Genomic DNA, 21,300 nt, shown 5'->3' on the forward strand with positions numbered 1-21,300 from the left:
ATTAAGAAATACTTAAAGAGGATGCAATATTGGTTCCAATAAATTAGCCCATATCTCTAATCTCATAGCTTACCCCAAATGGTAAAAATACCAGAAAAGGCAGACTATCCAGATTGACCTTTGTTTCATGTCCATGAGATTTTAAGCTGCATTTAGTGAAGATGGCTTTTTTGTTGTGTTTTTTTTTGGTTGTATTTTGTTTGGTTGTGGTTTTTTAGACTTTTCTCTGAAATTACAGTATATTAAATTTGATTTTTACTTAAAGGCCCAAATGACAAATTACCTGGTGATCTGTAAGAAGCCACCAGGTACCACAAGTATCGATCCTGCAACTACAGCCCATGTTGTCATGAAGTGAGTCAGTCTTACCATTACTGTGGAGACTGCAGCAGCTTCGTCCTCTTTCTTCTTCTTTTTCTTCTCTTCTACAAAGCTTAAGCTCTCACTGTGGATGTTCTGAAGGAGAATGCCAAAAGATGTGTCACAGAGGGTGAGCAGGGAAGAAAGGACAGCCAAGAAAGGCCAGAGAAGTCTTTGTTCCAGCTAATAGCATTACCAGCTAGATAACAGAAAGGTAGTGCTATAAGGGTAGAATCAGGTGTGATCAAAAAAAAAAAAAAAAAACAACAAGAAAGAAACTAATTTCCTAATTTATACATTCAGAACTGTGCATGTATGAGAAGTCCCCAGCAGTGATAACTGCACACCATGACACCTTCCCCAATATGTTGTAAAATTCCTGTGGTCCTCACACAAGTACCCAGTTCCTCTCCAGGCAGATAAATCCCAGCTCCAGCACTGCAGTCTTTGGCACCCACATTACTTCACACTGTGATGACTGCAGTGTTGTTGACCTTTATTTGCCATTGTGGTTAACAGCAGTATTAATCTCATCCAAAAAACCCCACATGAACAGAGGGGAAAAAAACCCAGCTAAAACCCAGCTCCTTCCCTGCTCAAGCAGAAATCAGCATGCTCAGTCCCAATGGTGCTGAAATGTCTTGTGCTATATTTGACAAAGTAGAGCTTGAACTCTATGAAACTCAGGTCATGTCAAGAAGATTAATAATCCCCAAGGGTGCCTGTGTACTGGAGCTGATACACCACTCAGCATCAGACAGACTGGCTGTGATTGTGCCAGTTAATTTAGGCCTTACCTGTACGTAAGTAATGAATGAGTAACACTGTGGGGTCAGATGGGAACCTGAGAGCTTCACCTGTAAAGGAGCAGACAGAGAGGCTGGTGTTACTCCTAACTCAAGGCAATGAGCCATTTCCCCAGAAATATGCTCACACTCACCAGCTTTTCCAGTCTTCCTGGGATGGTAGTTGAGCTGCTGCGGCAAGCCTGGATATACTGCAAGGAAAAAAGGAGTTTCTTCTAGGTGTGCTGTTCCCATCCTGTATCCAGGCAGAGCTCAAAGCAGCTCATAGAATGGCACAGTGGGGAGGGCAGGATTTGCACAGACACCTTCCCCAGTGGCTTGTTATATCCCAAATGCCATGTCTGCATTCCAGAGCTGTGAGAGGAGAGCTCTGGGGCAGCCACCACCTCGTCTCAAAGGAGCTCCACAGGCCTGTGGAGTTTTCATGGCTCAGCTCCCCCAGGTCCTGCTTCAGGGAATGGAAATGAGTGGCAAGGGCAGGGCTGGTGAGCACTGTGAGAACACTGTGAGTGCCCTTCATTGTGCACACAGTTGTGTAGAGGAACCCACAGCTCACACTGGAAACAGCAACTCCAAGCCATGCAAAGCCAAATTCAGCTGGAGAGAAGCTTTCCTTTTATCTCCACTGGTACAACTATCACTGCTCAGAAAGGTCATGAAACTGGGCATGAAAGCCAACAGAACAAGGGCTCAACTCCTTCAAGAGATCAACAGCCCAGTCCTGAGCCTGGCTGCTGCCAGGGGTCACTGTGAGCTTGCTGCAGCAGGTGGGGAGAAGGTTTTTAGCTCAGAGGCAGCCCACTGTCAGCAGAGCACACTCACGTGTTTGATGAGGGAGGTGAGAATTGCGTATGTCTTGCTGAGGCTTCTCAGCAGTGTGTCCACACAGCTCCCTGCTGGGAGTGCAGTCTGCACCAGCTCATGATAGACTGTCAGAAGAGTTCCCAGCTGCAGAATTACACCTTTCTCCAGAGCCTGACTTTGGTTTGATGCCTGAGAGGAGTCTTCTAGAAGAAAGAGGTGAATATCTGGTGAATATATATCTAATGAATTCAGTTGTGCAGGTGCGAGGCACAAAAGACCATCTTTGTGTCTGATGCATAAAGCCCCAGTGGGGTAAGGGGAAAATAATCACTGGAGAGATTTTATGACAATACCCTTATCTTACTTTGTTCATGTGGAACCAACTCAAGGGAGAGCTTAACCTGACCTCAGATGATGCTATCTCAAAATTCTCAAATGTATTTTTGCTCTCTGTCTTTACCTGTTTTTGACAGAGGTGTAACAGTAAGAACTGGACCACTTTCATTACCTGATGTGTCTGACCCCAGACTGGTGAGTTTCTTGATAAGCCAATCCACCTCCTCAAGGACCTTATCCACCTGACCCAGAACCAGCAGCTGAGACAGAAACCAAGAACAAAACAGGTTTTTGGAGGAGTTTGGCACAACAGGAACCTGCAAGCTGCTCCAAGCACAGTAGCCCTGGATACTGCAGGTGTCACACATATGCTGTTCTGACTCACACAGACAGTGGGGGCTGCAGTCTTGGCATTCACTATGGCGAAATGGCACCGACCCTCCACTTCTACGTCCTGGGCAGAGGACAGAAAACAAATTCTGGTAAGACTTTAACTGCTGTCACATAGTTTGTAGCAGAGATGCACTCAATTCTGACAGCACTGTGTGAGGAAGAGCTCAGCTGCTCCTGCATCATACCTGATCTATATCTCCCAGGCAGGCATGGATGTCTTGTGCAAGTTCCCGCAGGAGACCAACAGGGCTCTTGTAGACAACGTGGACACTGAAGAGCAGAGACAGCAAACCCTTGCAGCAAGAAATATCCTCTGTAGGGAAGAGAAAGTGACACAGTGCCAAGTGCAGAGCTTGCCTAGCTACTTAGGAACATCAGACATTCAGTGAGGGAAAGTCTCAGATTCAGTATGGATTCAACAGTAGGTGAAAATCCTATCAAAACACTCCAGCTACAAAAGCAGGGTTTAAAACATCAGGCATCCCTTGTAATAGTGCAAGGGGAACTATGGCCCACTGGAGCTGTTGTGTCACAGAAAAATGGTGACCAAAAGCACTGAGGAAGTGCAATACAAACCCTGGCAAGAGTACTGTCTTGGCAGAGTATAAATCCCGATTTGAGACTAAATAACAAGGGAAAAAAGTCAAGTAGGTGAGTGGCTTCCTTTCCTTCAGAAATGCTAATAGTTTTAGAGATGGAGCTCCCTCTCTAATACTTGTACTTATATCACAATGTTGTGGCAATCTGCCACAGAATGGGACTTGAATGTATCTTGACAAAGAGATAACACCAGGACAGAGCATGTAAGGGTCTAATGTCAGACCTGACATATCACATCTAAATGTGCTCCTCAAAGCTTACTTACCAAGAGCATTTTCTTTGCAAACTTTGACTGTCCAAGTCAGGAACTGAAGGAACTATTAAAGAGGAGAAAAGATACCATGACTTTGAAACAGAATTCAAAATACAAAACTACTACTAGTAATAAAAATCCAAGACAATTAATTATAGAGGAAGATGAGTAGGGAATCCAGCTGTGCTCTGTGAAGTTCCACAAGGGACACTTAGCCTACTAACAAGTCAAAAACTGAGATCCTGGACAGGGTAATAGCTATACATTCCCTTGGACAGAGTAACAGCTCCATTTAATTTAAGGCAAATGATGACTCCAGACTTCTGGCACAGTTAGTGCAGTTCCTAGCTTGTAAAATTGGGGCACTTTAGAAAATGACTTCTGCACGGAAGGAATTAGGCACTGAGCCAGTTTGGACTAGACATGTGTCTGCTGGCCTTTTTTGCCTCTACTCCCATGTGGAGGCCACACCACAGCTAGGCTATGTTAGGAGAACATGCTCAGGCAAACAAATCATTCAGGTGCTCAAAGGTAGGATCAGAATGTGCAGGAGTGCGATGGCAAGACAACTTTCTCTGAAGTGTCCTTGCAGGTGTGTGACAGGAGAGCTCTTCACAGTGTAACAGAACTGTCCCTTTGACCTGGGGTGGCCTGTGGGAGGAGGCAGGGCACACATGCCAGAGCCCACAGATGCCAACCCCATCTGATAATCTCCTTCCCACACCCATGGCTATGAGGAATACCTGCTGTGAGGCTGGGTCCAGGAGTTTGGACAATGTGGAGAGAACAGTGATGAGTGACTGTGTTTCCTTGGCATTGAAGTCATCTTCAGCACTGCTGAGCTGGTTCACCAGGGACCTCTGGTTAAGGGAAGGAAAACACCCCCTGAGTGTGAATGTGTGTTGCATAAGCAAATAACCAGAAGCTGCAAGCAGATAAAGGGATCAGCAGCAAGGAGAATGACAGAAGAGAGTACAAAAGAGAAGGAGAGTACAAAAACAGGACTCTTCTCAAGAACAAGTGCTGATTTTTGAAAGGAGTGCTTACATACAGCCTGCACATGGTCAGTGTGACTTTTAGAATACTCAGATAAGTTTATCCTGCAATGAAGAACCTTGAGTTCTGTAAATACACATGCACATCCACCCACCCTGAAGAAGCTTTCCTTAGGGACCAGAAACTTTCCTGAAGTGCTAGTGAATCAGTGCCACAGTTGCTATCACATACTAAACCCTGTGGTCAAGCAACAGAGAGCTAGCAGGGTTTCCTGCCAGAATCCCAAATGCTTTGGAACACTTGCAGCACACAGTGGTACTCACCTGAAACTGTCGGATCTGGAAGGCAGCTTTCTCTGTGACATTAATATCCGTTTCTTCTGCGTCACCATCAGTAATATCTGGCAGAGACAGAAAGGTGCAGAAAAAAGCTAAATGCCAAGAGCAGAATACAGGATTTATTTCCAAAAGTGGGAAAGACTGCTCACAGCTAGAGGAGGAATACAGACTGCAGAACCACGGTGAGCTGAAAAACATGTTAAAGGCAAACTTCAAATAGAGAATGCTGTATCAGGCCCCAGCTATCCTCTGCTGACAGACTGAGAGCTCTATTATAAAGGCAGGTAAAATACATCTCTAGAACTTGTCTCTGGTGTGAAAACATATGCTACTAAGCCCACCTTGTTCCTGAGAGACAAGAACCAGAGCCATCTCTCCCTAGTTATGGATAAAGGGTGCTGGGTCTGTACCTGCCCACACGTGGGCTGGAACCTGGAGGGTAGAAACCAGAGCAGAATGGTACCATGTGCCTACCCAGGGCTTGCAGAAACTGGGGGATCTTGGCAGAGTACAGCTGCTGCACCGTGTTGAAGATCCGCAGCAAACCTTCCAAGCACAGAAGTGAAATGCTTTTGCCTTTCTTCTTCCCTGACTCTTCAACAACGGTCGGAATTGAAGTGTACCTCCAAAGCAGAACCCTGTGGGATGGGAGATGAGATTTACTCCAGTAAAGCTGGCTGCACAGGGCAAGAATTAGATCTACTCTTAGGATAATATTTCTAATATAACTAAACTGGAAGGTCTTTTACCTATAGAAGAAGGGCAGGGGAAGAGGTATTTTTTAAGAAGATTTTATTTCAATGTTAGCAAAACAGCTACTGCATTCCTTCTGCACAGCTAAATAATTTAATTCTTTCCAGGTGCCAAGGGACCTTCCAATCCCATTTCAAGTCAATCTTTTTACACTCATTTCTTCCACCCTGCTTTCCCTCTTTCTCAGACCACCATGACCACTGGTGTCAAATCTACCAGTGACAAAAAGAGCTTTATTCGTGGCAGTTTGGTTCTGTGGAATGTCAGAATTCACTACAGGGCTCTCTATAAATAAAATCAGAAAGGTAAAGACATGCAAAGCAAAGTAAACAGCTGTGAGGAAAGCAAAATTGTTTGGCCCAAAGAAGACTTTTCTGTTTGTAGGCAAACATCTTTTTCCTGCTTCCCTAACCCCACTTCTTCCCTTTTTTGTTCCCTCTCCTTGCTTCTCATTAGTTGTGTTGCCTGCACAGATGATCTTATTCTGTTTCAATGTCCAATCACGCAAAACATGTAGCTCACATGTAGTCCTAATGACTGCAACAAAAATAGCCTCTATTATTTGGGGTGAGACACAAAACCGGCATTATGCATGGCAGGGGTAATTTGCATTTTGTGCTCTCTGCTGACTGGGCTCTGAAAAGACCCCATGCAGATATGACCTAGATTCCAAAAGACATTTACATGGTTCACATTCTTGGATTTCCAAAGGATTAGATGCATGAATGTCTTCAAGCATCTTGCAAAAGTCCTAAACAAATGATTTCTAAAGCTTGTGTCCCTCATACATCTGTTTTGTTCCGTAGTTCGAAGTGAATTTTAACTTGCTGCATTCCAGAGGCCTCAAGAATCCAGCCTGTAATCATCTTACCTTCTCCATGACAATGAGTGATGAACAAGAAGTCAGAAAGGGGCTGAAAATATTTGATGGCATTTGGTTCTTCCAGGCCAAGTTATTAAAGCTGTATCACTCAGTATGGCACAGAGACTGTAGTGCCTCCACTTGATTTCTCAGGAGCACAGAAAGGCAGTGACCTCAACCCAGCAACAACAACAGTTCCAAACAGTTACGGACTGCATTCTCCTTTCAAAACCCTCCCTGAGAATCAAAAATCCCCCAAATGCATTGCTGATGTCTGCACACGCCACACGGACTCACTGCGTGATTTTGCAGAGGTTCTGGAACATCTTCTCTGGATTTTGTCCATCTGGTCCGTCCGTCTGTCCCGTCTCCTCCAGCTGCTGCACCTTCTGCAGAGCCACGCTGACAGCGTAGCGCAGGAACTCGGTGCTGGAGCGCAGCACAGCCAGGCTCTCCTCGTGGCTTTGGGCATTGTCCCTGCAGGACCAGAACTGTCAGAGAACTGGGGATGCTCACAGGAAGCTCAGGGATGGCCTATGAGATCCCAAACTTAATATGAAATTGCAAATAAAATCCCTGGCTGAACTGAGGGTGGAAAAGACCCTTTGTTTTGGTAGCTTGTAGTGAACAGAGGATAAGAGCTGCACCAGCCTTTCCAAGCACACTAACACATGGTTTGAATTGATGTCTGGCTCTGCTCCACAGAGGTCTGGGACTCCTTCTCACCTGAACAGAGCTGTGAGCAGAGTAGATACAAAACCCATGGACAGGAAGCTCCGTGCAGTTTTGTTGCTCAAAGAAGATTTGTTCTTTCCAGCTTTCTCCCTCAGGATTTCAGAGAGTTTGTTGTAACATGTAAACAGGCCTAGGACATCCTCAAACTTGTTCTTACTGCAATAAAATAGTAGAAAGCATTAATGGAGAAAATGCATTCTCGGAGTTCCCTATTTGAAGCTTCCCCTGCCAAATTACACCATGACACTTCCTAAATGATGAAACCTGTTACATCCCCCTGCCCCCATAACAGTGTATACCTCACCCAATCCTCCTCAACTTGCTCTTCTACAAAATGTCAGATCCCATCTCCCATAACACATGACATTCCAAAGGAAAACACTCCCCAAGGCTCTGTGAGTGGCTGTGCCATGAGGCACTCACACTCAGATCACTGATTCTGTGTTGGCACTACCATCCTGTGCCTGCAATGAGACTGTACTCCAAAGAGCTGGGCAAATAATAGCACAGCTAGTGCTAGAGGGTAAGATTTAATGTTTTACCTGAAATTCCCGATGTTGAAATTGTATTCAATCAGAACCTCACAAATTCCCATCACCTGAATGGCATAGATGTTATTTTTCACACCGACACCAGAAGACGGCGAAAAATCTGCTGATTTATCCTGAGAGGTAAAGGAAACAAGTGAAAAATCTTTTTAAAATCTGACAAAAACTCGGCATCTTCTCCCACTGAGTCAAACTGAAGATCTGATTTACCAGTTCAAAGTCTTCCAACTCGCTCTTGATCATTCGTCGTGTGACAGATTCTAACATCTCTTCAAAGTCTTGCTCAAATCCCACACCCTCCTCCTCCTCCTCCTCCTCGTCATCTTCAGCTCCTTGGCACAGACGCACAGTGCTCTTGTACCAGGCAAGACAGTGCTGGATGCAGCAGAGCAGGTGGGCCTGGAAGGAGGAAAGCAGCCACAATCACACTCAGCCTCTGAGCTGGAGGTCACTGGCAGCAGCAGACATGGGCCAGACTGTTATGGTGGGATGTAAGGAGCTGTGGCTGCCTTTGTAACTGCCTTGAGTCTTGAGGATATGCCTCATTCCCAAACTGAGGGGATCAGTAATCTCACACAGAGCTACTCACTTCCAGCTTCAGACAGTGCTCTGTGCCTGAGCTTTTCCAGATGGGGTGTAAAGACTTAACTCCCACTGCTCCTTCCACCCAGCCACCTCAGGTACTGAAGGAGATGGAAAGGGAATTTCCAAAGGGACTCTCACTCTAGCTGAAGTGTCTGTGCCCTTCCCGGGTGTGCTATTGCACACAAGCTTCCTTAGGGGAAAACAAAATGATTAATTTGAATTTGTTCCCTTGGAAATCCAACAAATCATTGAGGTCTCATCTCCAACAATTTCAAAGGAGCAAAACCAAAGGACAAATTCTTCACCCTGCTACACACACACACTGCACAACTATTTTATGTGAAATTAAATTAAAGGAGGGAAAAAATCCCTGTAGGGTGAACTCAATGGAGGATAACAGAAGAACACTATTCCTAGAGCATTTTTCACACAGGTCCCCACAACCACTATGCTTGGGGAGCTCTAATAAATAGCCTGAGGCAGGGGTGAGATGCCCAGCTCTGTTGCTATTAAAAGAATTGCTCCAGGCTAGAAGAGGCTGAAGAAGCACAAGGTATTCAGCTCATGTAGGACAACTAAAATGCTAGTAATAGATGAGCTTGCAGCTGTGGCCAACCAATATAGCTCTTACCAGTGGTTCTTTCAGAAAGATTTGATCTCCCTGAGCCATAATACATCCCTCCAGTTTGAGTGGAGGCAGGAGGTCTTGCTGGGGCAGGTAATATTGCTTTATCTGTCACAGAAAACAAGAAATAAAAATAACCAGTTACTTAGTAACTGAGCCTCTTAGGATGTTTGAAAACAGAGTATAATAATCTTTGTACCCCATTCTAGAGAGCAAAACCTGCCACTGTGATAAGGGGACTGTACAAGTACATGAGCCACGTCATCTGCTCTACTGGTGATTGAAATCCCTTCTTGAGCTGCTCCTGTACCTCAGCCAGGACACGTCAGTGCCCTAAAACAGGATTAGCTGACCACTTGCTGTTGTGTTGCTTCAACAAGTAACATCACTTGCAACCCACCTGCAGTGTTACCCCTCCTTTAAACAGTGAGGATCAATAGCTGCTGCTGCTATAGAAAGTTATAGATACATAATGATGCTATAAAATTTTATGCCTTTACACCAACTTACTATTAAGTGCCCTCTGTTACCCAAAAGCTGTCTTAGCTCTGTTCACGTTCCTTTCTCAGACCCTATACTGTCATGGGAAAGCTGGAATTAGTCAGCATGAACTCTTTGGATGATTAAAGGGAAGAAAATTACTTGTCTCAAAGAAAGCACAGCCTGTCCAATGGATTGAGGAAATGTGATTGTCTTGTTGCCATGAGCAACACTGCTGGGGGATGAGTTAATCCTCCCAGATCCTGCATGGACTTGGGTATTCTCCCGATGGGAAGACAGCAACAATAATTACTGTGTCAGCACATATCCTTGGGGAACTATGGGAGGGTAACTGCTGTGCACTGCTAAGGAACAGGGAGAGCACAAAGAACTTCTCTGGGCTAACACTTTCCACAGCACCTAAGAACTGAAGGGTTGGAAAGAGCTCCAAGAGATCCTTCCTCTTCCACCCTATGGCAGGCAATGAACCCGTCTCCAGACGTTTACCTAGTCTGCTCTCTCAGCGTAGCAGGGGTTTGAAAGCCTCTTTAGGGAAGTGTCACAGCACCCAAACATGTTTCCAGTGTGAGGGAAAGAGATTTCCCCAATATTTAACCTGAATTATTTGCCATACTGGCTGAAGTGCAGAATTCTGCAGCCCCACCATGGAGCAGGACTTTACCTGAGACAACAGTGTTTCCATTACAGAGCTGGCCAGCTGGGAGTTCCTGCGAAGGACATCATAAAAACCCTGGAGACAGGAAGGAAGGACACGTTGGCTGACACAGCACAGAAAATGAACCACAGGCATAAGAAGTTGGCGTCATAAGATTGCGATGACACTTTGGCACTGCAAGGAACCATGAGGAAGTAACAATGTGCTCAGTGTAAAACTCCATACCTGGCAAAGCCAGGGCACCACAGAAAGAAGGTATGAATCAGAAAAAGTATGAATTTCCTCACAGGGGCCCTCTCACAAGCTGTATCTCCCTAGCAGCGGTGGCATCAAGCCCAGAGTGACTTTCACTGCTATTTAACACAAGCACAAGATCCAACTTCAAACTGTGAAACCCTGCTTCAAAGGCAAAACAAGCCAGCGGGGAAACTGTAGGAGGCAACAAATCCTGCAGACTGAGAAAACTCAGTGGATGGATAAAGCAAGCACAAGTTTTCTAGCAACAGTGATGAGTACACCCAGAACCTGCAGCTCATCAAAGGTCAATCCAACCCAAGACAAGAAGGAAACAAAACCTCCCTGACTGGCACAGGGTTTTTTCTCAAGGTGGTACCCCCATGGTTATAACACAACCTGAGATATGCACCCAAAAATGGCCCTTTATAACAGGCCTATCACAACAGACCTAAGGACAGCCAAATTTTTATAGAAACTTGGAAAGGAAGAGGAGAAAAGAGAGATCCCTGATGCAGTCTCTAAGGAAGTTTCTCCATACTCTCCAGACAGGGTTTTCTTTGGAGTCCATAATTAACTCTCAACAGCTCCACATCTATCCAGTGCCTGTTATATCTCTCCTCTTCATAGGGCATCAAATATCCTTCTCATTCCCTAGGCCCTACCACAGCAAGACAGACTTTGATATATTTTTGCTCTTAAACAATGCATGAGCTGAAGAAGATACATCAAGGTGTCTTTGGGTTCATAACAGTCAAAAAAAAACAGCAACAGAAGGAGAGAAAACATGTTACACATGTCCCATGAAGAAAAAAACCGAGCTGAAAGGCTGTTTTCCACAATAACATGATTGTTATTTACCTGAGGCTAGAGAAGAATCAGACCACAGAAGAGCTTGTGGCTGTTTAAGAGACAGAAGAAACCATGTTTACCTCATATAACATGAGTCGAACGTCTGCTTGCTGGCTCAAACATCGCCTCAGGCTGCCCAGGATTTCTAGGCAGAAGGCCTCATTAGCTGCAGAATTATAGCAGGCATGAACATCTGCCTGGACCTGAGAAGGAACATTAGTCACGTTATACTGGTTACAATACCACAACACAGGAGCAAGGGGTAAGGGTCTGGCCCCTGAACAATCACTGAGATAGTCCTTGTGCTGCCAGGCTCCTCATCATTGTCATGGAGCAGTGGGAGTGCTCCCCCGAGCACTGGTGCTGTAAGAGAGAATGACTCTGAGAAGCAACATCTCCAGGCCAGCTTCTCTTTGCACATTGCACTCCCTAAAGCTTTCCTTACAGGAAGGAAATCCTTGCTGGATTTCCAGGACTAATCCTTCCTAAAGCTGTATTTCCATTCTGGGGGAACACTTCCCTTTTGAATTGTTTCAAACAGTGCATTTTAGACACCAGACTGTCTCACAAGGCCACACAGGGACTGCAGGACAGCACTCACCTGAGTGGCACCAATGGCCTGGCTGCACTGGGAAGAGGCCAAGCTGCCCAGAACCTTAAAATTTCTTAACAGCAGCAAAAAGCCAGCGACTGCAGCTTTACGAGCATCGAGCTGCCTGGAAATTGGGACAGGAAAAAGGGTTACATAAGGAAACGTGGAAGCAGGAAGCTCAGAAGCACATAAAATATCAACTCAGCAATGAAAAAAAAGGCCACAAATACAGAGAGAGTGGGCCCTGTACAACTGTATTTCCCAAAAGGGTAGTACAGTCCCAAACAGTCTAGAGCTGGCAGTTTGCTGGAAACTCCCCTGCTCTACACTCTCACAATATTCAATCTCCTTTCTGTCCTTACAATGCTCACACTCAGAGAGAGCCCAGGCCAAGACCCAAGTATTAAATATCCCTTGAAAGCTGGGAGAGTGTCACAGACCTCAGAGTTGAAAAATTTCTAATAAAAACCTGGTGTTTTGCTTTACTCACAGAAATGCCAAGTCTTTCCCAAGACCAAGTCCCTTGCTTTGAAAAATAATCCCAAAATTTGAATTCTATACTCATAACTAGGCAGCCAGTGGTCAACAAAATCCAGTCTACAATCACAGCAGGATGCTTTGCTCAAAGCATGACCAAGACAACACCTTGTAAGGGATCAGAAGGAATGTGGCAGCTCAGCATTTTGATCAATGGCTCCTTCCAGACCTTCCCTGGATGTATTTAGCTATGCTAAATACATGTTACAATTGGTTTTAATTTTGCCTATGTATTTGGAGTTCCCAACAGTTTTCTGAACTTGCAAAGCCCATTCATTCAGATGGGGGTTGGGATTTGTGTCTCAGTTCAGTGAAGCTGTGACTGCACCACAATTCCAGGCTAAAGGGACAGGAGATGTCACTATCTAGTAATGGGAAGAATATTCTGAGAACATACTTAGCCCAAAATAAAAATACTTCTGCTCCAAAACCATAAATGAGTTGTAGAAAATTTTTCAAAGAATCCTCTCCCCAGCTTACCTGGAAAAGATAGCTTTTTGGAGAACAAGTATCAGGGAGTCCCTCACTGACATGCTGACTTTGAGCAGAGGCTGGAAAGGAAAATAACCTTTGGAGAGAAAAGCACTAAGGCATGCCAAGCCCTTGGGGCATATGAGCTCATCTTCCTCAGGCCCATCTGGCCCTGCATTTCCAGTACTGTCATCAGTACAGTAGGAAGACCAAAACATTTTAAAATAGACAAGGAAACCCATAGAGCTGTGGCAGTGAGACACCTTAGCAGGTTAGTGAGGACACAGTGTAAGGGCTTAGGAAAATAACTGTTATCCCCAGGCTGGACAAAGCAGATAAAAGTTAAAACACCAAGGCAGCATCTCAACCTAGGCAAAGAGGAACACTGACATGCAGCTTGGAAGGAGAAAAATCAACGTGACAGCTACAGCTGTTCAGCTAAACACTGTAGATTTAGTTTTCTACTGGGTGCAGCATCTGGGCATCTTCCAGATGAAGGGTCAGCACAGAGCAGTTTTGGTCCTGTGCCAGACCACACCATATGCCTTTTGCTAGAGGGCACATGCAAATCCATGCTTGAAGAACAGTTCCATGCTACACCAAACAACCCACAGCAGAGAATGAAGGCTTATTTAATGAGGAGGGTTATCAGATCATGCATATAATTGTGGCCCAGAGCTGTCACTGGAACTAAAAGAGCAAGGAGATCCATGGAGAAATGCAAAGCTGTACCTGTACTGCCCGGAGAAGCCCTTGCACTGTGTCAATGGGCAGAAAGGACAAATTGTCAAAGGTCTCTGTGACTTTGGAGGATGAAGTCTGAAGCACGAGAGGAGCAGACACAACAATATTGGACAGCAAGTCTGAAAAATAAAAGGACAAAAAGAACAGCTGATGCCAAGGGGCCAGAAAAGCCTGAGCAGAAGATGTCTGCAGAGCTAACAATTACAGACTAATCAAAGACCTTCCATGACACACAGAGGTCATGATAAAATGAGCATCGACAAACTGAGTCTACTGCAGACACCAAGCACTAAAAATGCTCCCAGCCCAGCTGAAGGGCCTCGCCCCACCAGAGGGCACTGAGATGCAAGGGAAGAGGCTGCAGCACTGACATCCCAGCAGCCCCAGTGGCTCCCAAGCCCAAGGACAAGGAGAAAGCAAGGCTGGGAACGTGGAACAGGCAACTGACTGATGATTCTAACTTTCTGTGCGTCAGCTGTTCCATGGCAACTGCCTGCAAACATATTTTTCACCTGTGATGAATACAAGGCAATCTGATGCAGCTGATACCTCAGTCAGAGGAGAAGGAACAACTGATTTTCTTGGCTTCAGGTCACTTCAGTAGGTACTTTGGCAACCAAATCACATCCTGGGCTGCATCAAAAGCAGCTTGGCCAGCAGCTTGAAGCAGGGAATTCTCCCCCTCTACTCTACTTTGGTGAGAGCCCCCTTGGAGTACTGTGCCCAGCTCTGGAGTCCTCAGCACAAGCAGGACAGAGACCTGCTGGAGCAGGTCCAGAGGGGCACAAAAATGCTCTGAGGGCTGGAGCACCTCTGGTATTGAGATGGGCTGAGAGAGTTGGGGTTGGTCAGCCTGGAGAAGCCAAATTTGGGGAGACCTTCTTGTAGCCTTTTGGTACTCAAATGGAGTTTATAAGATGGGGACATACTTTTTATCAGTTGCTGTTGTGATAAGAATAGGGCTAATAGTTTTAAACTAAAAGAAGGTAGATTCAAAGTGGATATAAGGAAGAATTTTTTTTACAGTGAGGGTGGTGAAACACTGGCACTGGTTGCCCAGAGAGGTGGTGCATGCCCCATCCCTGGAAACATTCAGGGTTAGGTTTGATGAGGCTCTGAGCAACCTGGTCTAGTGCAAGATCTCCATGCTCATTACAAGGCAGTGGACTAGATGATCTTCAAAGGTCCCATCCAACCCAAACCCAATTCTGTGATTCTATAACATGTTTTGAGGAGCTGTGTTGTGTGTCCACAGAGCAGAGCACATTTCTCTCTCTTTTCTGTTACCTATGAAGTGGCTGACAGGAGATGCTGCTTTTGTGAGGACTCTGTTCAGGACCTGCTCAAGAATATCACTTCTGATGGGCTCATGAACCTGAATGAGGAAGAACAATAAATAAAAATCAAAACCTTTAAGATACTCCTGTACTTCACAGCACAGGCATTGTACAGTACAAAGCAAATCCACATCTGATAGGTAAGCAAGGATGGTCACCAGAAGTCCCATTTCAGCTAAATCCATACTACTTGATTCAGATTTCATCCCAGAACAATCAGAACCAGCACATCAAGGCACACACAGTACACTCAGAACATAATGGTTCCAATCATCTATGGGATGAAAATTTACCACTTTGGTGAAGATGAATGGGTTTCAATCCCACCTTGTCAGATTTTATTTGTATCTCTGAATTTTTCTACCTTCTCTACTTCTGCAGTTTCTTGGAAACTGTAATACGGATTACACAAGTATCATGACAGCTAGAACAGATTAGAATTAGCTCTTCATGAGGATGGCTGGAAAGGGTCAAATAGGAGACAAAATCTAGCATTGTTTGCAAAACACTCACAGTGGATATAGCAGGCAAGGTTTTGACACTGTTTACCAGGATAGAATAAGAACAGAGTTCTCCCCCCACCAAAAAAAAAAAAACAACTTCTCCAAAACCTACATTACCTTAAACGTTTCCAGCAGGATACTTGCTCCCAGTCTGCAAGCCTGCTGGGCTGGCATTTTTGAAAGGCCATAAGTGTTATCAGCAGCTTTTCCTCCAAAGGGCTTTTTTGGTTCATAGGATTCCATTAGGCTGAAGCCAAGATCCACCAGGCCCTGAGTAACATGGTCCCAACCAAATGCACTGAGGAAAGCATTAAATAGAAGAGGAAAGAAACAACTTAGTCATAGGAAAGTTTGGATTAGAGCAGAGGTAAAATCTTCTGCAGGCATTCCAGGGTCCAAAGCACCAGTGAGAGACACTTAGTGACAGCAGGGAAGATGACAGCCCCCATAACCCTGTGACTGTCTTTAGGCTGAGGGACAGGTGCTCAGCCCATCTCTGCAGTCCTGGCTCTCCATCAGAATTTGTTTCCAACCCGAAGGTTTCCTCACCATGGGGAATGATGTGCCTTCAGGTCTGACCTGAACATAACAGCAGGCTACAACTGGGATGCATGAGTACCCTACTGATGTCAGGATCTTCAAGTTGGAGAAAAACAGAAGAGGAATGCCTCCCATCAAACTAAAGGTCAACTGGTGACAGTCCAGAGCTATTCCACAGGATGTTTAAAGGACTAACCAGTGAACCTACTCTTCATCCCTTGATCAGAACACAAACTACAGCCAGCAGCATGACTCACACTGCAGATTAGGCCCTGATCAGTTTAGTTCTTTGTACCACCAGACCCTGAGATTTGAGGTAGAAGGAGCAGATTTATACAGCCACATGTTGTTGTTTTTGGGTTTTTTTTTAATTCGCTAATATAAAACTGGGTTAAAACCTTTGGATTTTGACACTGATCCCTGCCAGCACATGGTCAGAAGTATTTAGCATCCTAGAGTGTTTTAACAAAGCTGAAACTCTCCCCACTTCTAAAGCCCATTGAATGTTCTGCAGCACGTGGCAGCAACTCACCTATTTTTCACCACTTCCAGAATGACAGCAGTTATATCATACTGTTGAGGAAACAAATCCTGCAGAAACTTGGAGGCCTGAAGGAACTGCAGGTCCTTGCAGCTTCTTGTGATTGATGTTTTCAAGAAATCAAATATCTGGAACATAAAATCATTACGTGTGAGGAAATGATCTTTGAAATGGGACCTGTATAGTCTTGGGTATGTTCCAGTAAGAGCACCAGCCAGACACAAGTTCCACTACAGCCTGCCAAAAATCTTAACTCACCTCTTTGTCAGGACAAATACACTAGTCTCATTAAGTGCCTCAAGGAGGGTGACTTGCTGCCAGATGCTCTTCATGTGGCCACCACAGAGCCAAAACATTAGAAAAACAGACTGTTTTTCTTCTCATCCTACAATACCAACCCACAGGAATCACTACTCTGGAAAATTGTGATATTGCTCTGGGGTCTTTTAGAGTGTTCAGTAAAGTACAGCATACACCAATGATCTAATTGCCTACCCACGAGCATCCTGAAACCATTTTAAGCCTAAATCTGATGGGACTCTGAGCTAACCATGCTTCCTTTCCTTTACAGGGAGTGCAGAGTGCATCCCCATGGAAGCTCTCTGCAAGCTTATCAAGCACATACCTGCTCTTGCAGTCTGTGTTTTACAGCAACTGACAGCAGAAGAGCCACACTGAAGGGACACAGGGCTCTACCAGGGTTCTTCTGTTGCTCAGTCTAGGAAACAGCAAGGAGCAGTGAGAAAACTTGCTGTCTTTACTGAAACACCCTGGAAATTCAGGAAGCCATCAGGCACATGTCTCTTCAAACATATCACAACACTCGCTAAAGAGAACATGACTGCAATCATAAAAATTATTAAATCCCTTGTCCAGGTGATAAATTAAGTTTGCAAACCCTGCTTCAAGAAGTATCTTCAAGAACAGTGGCTGCTCCATCTCTGCCATACCTTCAGATGTCTAATGAGCTCCTCACCCAGGTCCTGGTCCAGGTTGATGACAGAAACAATGTGGAGAATAACGGTGCCTTCCACGTGACGGAGCTGGTCCAGGGGCATTGTGGCCACCTCAAGGTCCACTGACCTGTAAGTTTTACCAGAAAATAACAAGCCAGCCAAAGCCAGAAATCATTCCTTAGGGATCAAGAAGGATGTTCTTGTACAAGGTTTAAGTGTTCAAATTCAGGGAGGCCTGGGCAGGAGCAGTGTGACTACAAATACCCAGGTAGTAAAGAAAGGGGGGACAGGGTAAGGACTTACTGAGGAACCCTCTGTTCTTCCTTCTGTCTCTTATCCAGCTGATTGAAAAAACTGATGATTCCTTCCAAAACAGTCTTCTTACTGCCCTGCAAGGCAGGACATTACATTAAGCCATTGCAGGGCCTGCAGTACCCCAGAGAACAAAACTCAATTCCCACACCTATCACAAATTTAGGGTATCCTTCACTTCCCTCCATAAATTGCTCACGCAGGTGAGCACTCCTCTATGGCTCATTTCCAGATTTCCAGCTTTCATATTTCTTTTGACTGCACTTATTTCTTTTGACTGCATTATAGAATAGCTGGAAGAAACTGAGGCTCACAGGTGTTCTGATTGTCTTCTTTTTTTTTTTTTTTTTTTTTGAAGTTGTTATTAATTAGAAAGACTCCTTTATGTTTTAATCAATTGGGAAGGCTTTCAAATTCCTAACCTTAAATCTAACAATACATTTTGGCCAGTGGACCCAAATGACCCTCTATAACACACATATAATTTTTGTCTTTGGATCATTTTGGCATTGACTTGGTCACAAATGAAGCAAGGAAAAGAGCCAGATCACCCTGTCAAAGGGCAGAAATGTCCCTGGCAGTCTTGCTCTGGAGAAAAGCACAAGAGATGACACATTCCCAGTACAAGTCAGACTACAGCCCAGGAGACAATCCTAGTGCATGAGCTATTATTGTAGCATGCAGATCATAGAGAGAGAGCAAAACCACACTGAGAAAAACCAATCCTCTCTGCTGTCTGCTAGGTCTGTGCTCATCCCTTATTTCCCAAAGGTTTGCTTCTTTTCCCACAAGGAAGACCAAGATCCCACCCTTCTCTGAACAGTCGGCTTCCTCAGGCTAGAGGGAGTTAGAGGAAACAAAACCTGCTGGTGTTCTGTTGTGTCCCTACAGCGTGGTTTGGGAACAATCAGAATCCCTGCCAAAATCCAGACTACAGATCACTCTGGACTTTTTTTTTCTGTTGGACTAAACCTGGGGGAATTCCAGCTCCTGCGAGCTTTACCTTTGCAGAAAGCAGCAGCAGCTGATAGACCAGAGGGGGAATTTCCTGCAGGTCTAACTTGGAGAACATCCTAAGGACCTTTTCCACCACAAACTGCAGCTCCTCTCCTGATAGTGGAATATCCCTGTTGAATAGAAGATTTTTTTTTCATTAATACATTGTTTATTTGCCAAGGTTCACTCACACATGGAACAAAAACCACAATGCCATGCCCAGATGTGTTTTGCATCCATATCTGGTGTGGATGCTCACTGACCAGCCATCCATGGTGCTCTGCCTGCTATAGTCAGCCCTCCTATTTGTACTTGCCCCAGACTGCTTATGAAATAGGACACAGACAGAACCATGGCACAAGTTGATGTTGAAGATAATAAGAATTACCTGAACATGTTGGCAAGATGTATCACACACCGAGGATCCCACCTGGTAAAACAAAGATATGTTGGAAGATTGTCAGCAAGCTGGACTATCATTTAACTCTCCCCTCCTACACAATTATTCAATGACACTATTTCCCTGTTACATTCTGATACTAAAATTAGAAGCCAGATTTCCACCAGAAATCATCAGCACCAATCTAACTACCCACATTTCCATAGTTCTGAACTGCCCAAGCCCCTTTAATAACAAATGCCAGAAAAGGAATAAAACCAAGCACTTCCTGAGACCAGTTCATGCAACAGTCTCACAAGATCTGGGAACAGGGTACTCCATTGCCTTCCCAGCTAGAGAAGACAGTGTCAGAGAGAGCACAGATTCAAGGATGACAGGACACACAGCCCGTGGTGATGCTTTTCCCAAGCACAATGTGAAATACAATGTTTTGCCACGTAACCAAGACCTGCCAGACACACGTACTTGCTGGAGCAGAGGGTATTTATCAGCTGTTTCTTAAACTCTTCCCCAGTCAGTTCACCTGAAAAAGCAAAAGTCTTAGGAGTTGATTCCAGAGGAAGGGAGTACAAGCTGCAGAGAAGGAGTTGACAGGGGGTTACCTTTCCCATAAGCCAGGTTCTCCTTTGAACTGGCCAGGGCCGTGAGAACAGTGGAAAACAGCTCCAAGGATTTCCCATTGGTCAGGCTGCCCCCTTTAATGACATCCACAAACAGGCTGGCAAGCTCTGCTAGCGCGTGGCCTGGCAGCTGGCGGGCCTGGGAGAACACAAACAGGAGACAGCCTGAGGCAGTACACAGAATTCAACAAACATCCAAACTGTCACCAAAACCCAGCAGAAGACAGAATTTCTTACAGGGAAATGCTCCCTTAAAGGAAAATTCAGCCCTGAGATCTCTGTTTTGTACTGTTCTTTACAGAACAGAGCAATAAATCAAGATTATGTGATTATAGGTTTAGAGTTTTGAGCCTAAGATTAAATATCTAAAGATAATAAAATTCACACACAGAGCCAACTCCAACACCAGCTAATTTAGTCTAAGGAAGATCCATGGAAAGGATACAACTAATTTTCCTCAGTGGTTTAGAGAAATATCTCAATTTACATATTAAATTATACTCAGCAGATCACAGGAAAGCCAGCCCAAAGGAGCTTTACCTCCAGCATCAGCAGTCCTATGATCTCAGACACCTTGCTCAAATGCAGGTCCCCTGATTCCACTAGTGGGACACAGTGCTTGTAAACCTGGAGTCTCCTGAGAACACCGCTTCTCTGGGAACAGGGGGAGCCTTACAGCCAGAAAATAGAGGGACAAAAGAATGGGGAGAAAAGTTATGCAAGTAATATGTTGCTGAACTACAGGAAATCAGCAGGGATGAACTGTCACCTGGCTGCAACTTCCTATTTTACCTATCTGACAAAATAAATAAAAAACCCCAGAGAACAGGAAACGAGATATTTGGATAAAGTAGTCGGCCACTCTGTTAGCACATCCTGTGGTTCAGGATGTGCTAACAGCAGCCGGTGTCAAAACTCTGAGAAGAACCAGCTTGGCAACCAGCTCTCCTCACCTGCCCAGCTCAGCGCTACTGCAAGGTCCCTAAGGGCTCTCAAAAGTAAACCTTAGTCACCGCGGGCTCTCCACAACTCCAGTCCGGTTTGCTATCTCTGTCGTGCTGGGACAGCCCTGGCGAGCGGGTTTCTACCAAAAGTGACGCTTCCCTGTGCGGTTTCTTACCAAAAGTGACGCTTCCCTGTGCGGTTTCTTACCAAAGTGATGCTGCCCTGCGCTGCAGAGCTGCACCCACCGGCCCCCAGCAGGGCTGGGCCCACAGCGCGCTCGTCACGCACCTTTGAAGATCCCTCTCAGCAGAGCCGCCGTCTCCCTCCCCTTCAGGGCCTGCCTGGTCACCATGTCCCCCAGCTGCAAGAGACAGGGGGATGCCGTGAGCCGCCGCTGCGGCGCAGCCCCGCTCCCCGCCCGGCCCGCGGGCAGCGCGCACCTCGCCCTCCGCCAGGCTCTGCAGGGCCTCCTGCAGCCGCTCGGGGCCGTCCTGGGCCGCCAGCGAGAGGATGCGCTGCGCCATGGGGCCGGGAGCCGCCCGCGGCCGCCGCTCCGTCCCCCGAAATTCC

At 45.5% G+C, this 21,300-nt stretch overlaps 1 protein-coding gene across 2 annotated transcripts in view; it reads right to left on the reverse strand.

Annotated features, from left to right (window-relative positions):
* Positions 1-21,300, reverse strand: part of FANCI (FA complementation group I) — a 24,355-nt gene extending 3,055 nt beyond the window's left edge. Inside the window, exons 1-34 of one of the 2 annotated variants that reach the window (XM_030281828.4) lie at positions 21,171-21,300; positions 21,019-21,091; positions 20,326-20,456; positions 19,768-19,924; positions 19,631-19,688; positions 19,154-19,195; positions 18,773-18,896; positions 17,761-17,846; positions 17,452-17,584; positions 17,127-17,219; positions 16,493-16,629; positions 15,538-15,718; positions 14,868-14,955; positions 13,569-13,699; positions 12,846-12,916; positions 11,838-11,952; positions 11,317-11,439; positions 10,157-10,225; positions 9,001-9,102; positions 7,995-8,183; positions 7,779-7,900; positions 7,228-7,392; positions 6,799-6,978; positions 5,361-5,524; positions 4,872-4,948; positions 4,296-4,412; positions 3,565-3,616; positions 2,885-3,012; positions 2,692-2,760; positions 2,479-2,566; positions 1,989-2,173; positions 1,301-1,357; positions 1,158-1,217; positions 370-456 (exon numbers count right to left, since the gene is read on the reverse strand). In XM_030281828.4, the coding sequence (XP_030137688.3) occupies positions 370-456; positions 1,158-1,217; positions 1,301-1,357; positions 1,989-2,173; positions 2,479-2,566; positions 2,692-2,760; positions 2,885-3,012; positions 3,565-3,616; positions 4,296-4,412; positions 4,872-4,948; positions 5,361-5,524; positions 6,799-6,978; positions 7,228-7,392; positions 7,779-7,900; positions 7,995-8,183; positions 9,001-9,102; positions 10,157-10,225; positions 11,317-11,439; positions 11,838-11,952; positions 12,846-12,916; positions 13,569-13,699; positions 14,868-14,955; positions 15,538-15,718; positions 16,493-16,629; positions 17,127-17,219; positions 17,452-17,584; positions 17,761-17,846; positions 18,773-18,896; positions 19,154-19,195; positions 19,631-19,688; positions 19,768-19,924; positions 20,326-20,456; positions 21,019-21,091; positions 21,171-21,254 (3,738 nt within the window). In that variant the 5' untranslated portion in view covers positions 21,255-21,300. The remainder of the gene's footprint in view (positions 1-369; positions 457-1,157; positions 1,218-1,300; positions 1,358-1,988; positions 2,174-2,478; positions 2,567-2,691; positions 2,761-2,884; positions 3,013-3,564; positions 3,617-4,295; positions 4,413-4,871; positions 4,949-5,360; positions 5,525-6,798; positions 6,979-7,227; positions 7,393-7,778; positions 7,901-7,994; positions 8,184-9,000; positions 9,103-10,156; positions 10,226-11,316; positions 11,440-11,837; positions 11,953-12,845; positions 12,917-13,568; positions 13,700-14,867; positions 14,956-15,537; positions 15,719-16,492; positions 16,630-17,126; positions 17,220-17,451; positions 17,585-17,760; positions 17,847-18,772; positions 18,897-19,153; positions 19,196-19,630; positions 19,689-19,767; positions 19,925-20,325; positions 20,457-21,018; positions 21,092-21,170) is intronic. The other variant, XM_072933818.1, reaches the window with a different exon arrangement.

The sequence above is a fragment of the Taeniopygia guttata genome, chromosome 10 (assembly GCF_048771995.1).
Source record: "Taeniopygia guttata chromosome 10, bTaeGut7.mat, whole genome shotgun sequence".
NCBI lineage: Eukaryota > Metazoa > Chordata > Aves > Passeriformes > Estrildidae > Taeniopygia > Taeniopygia guttata.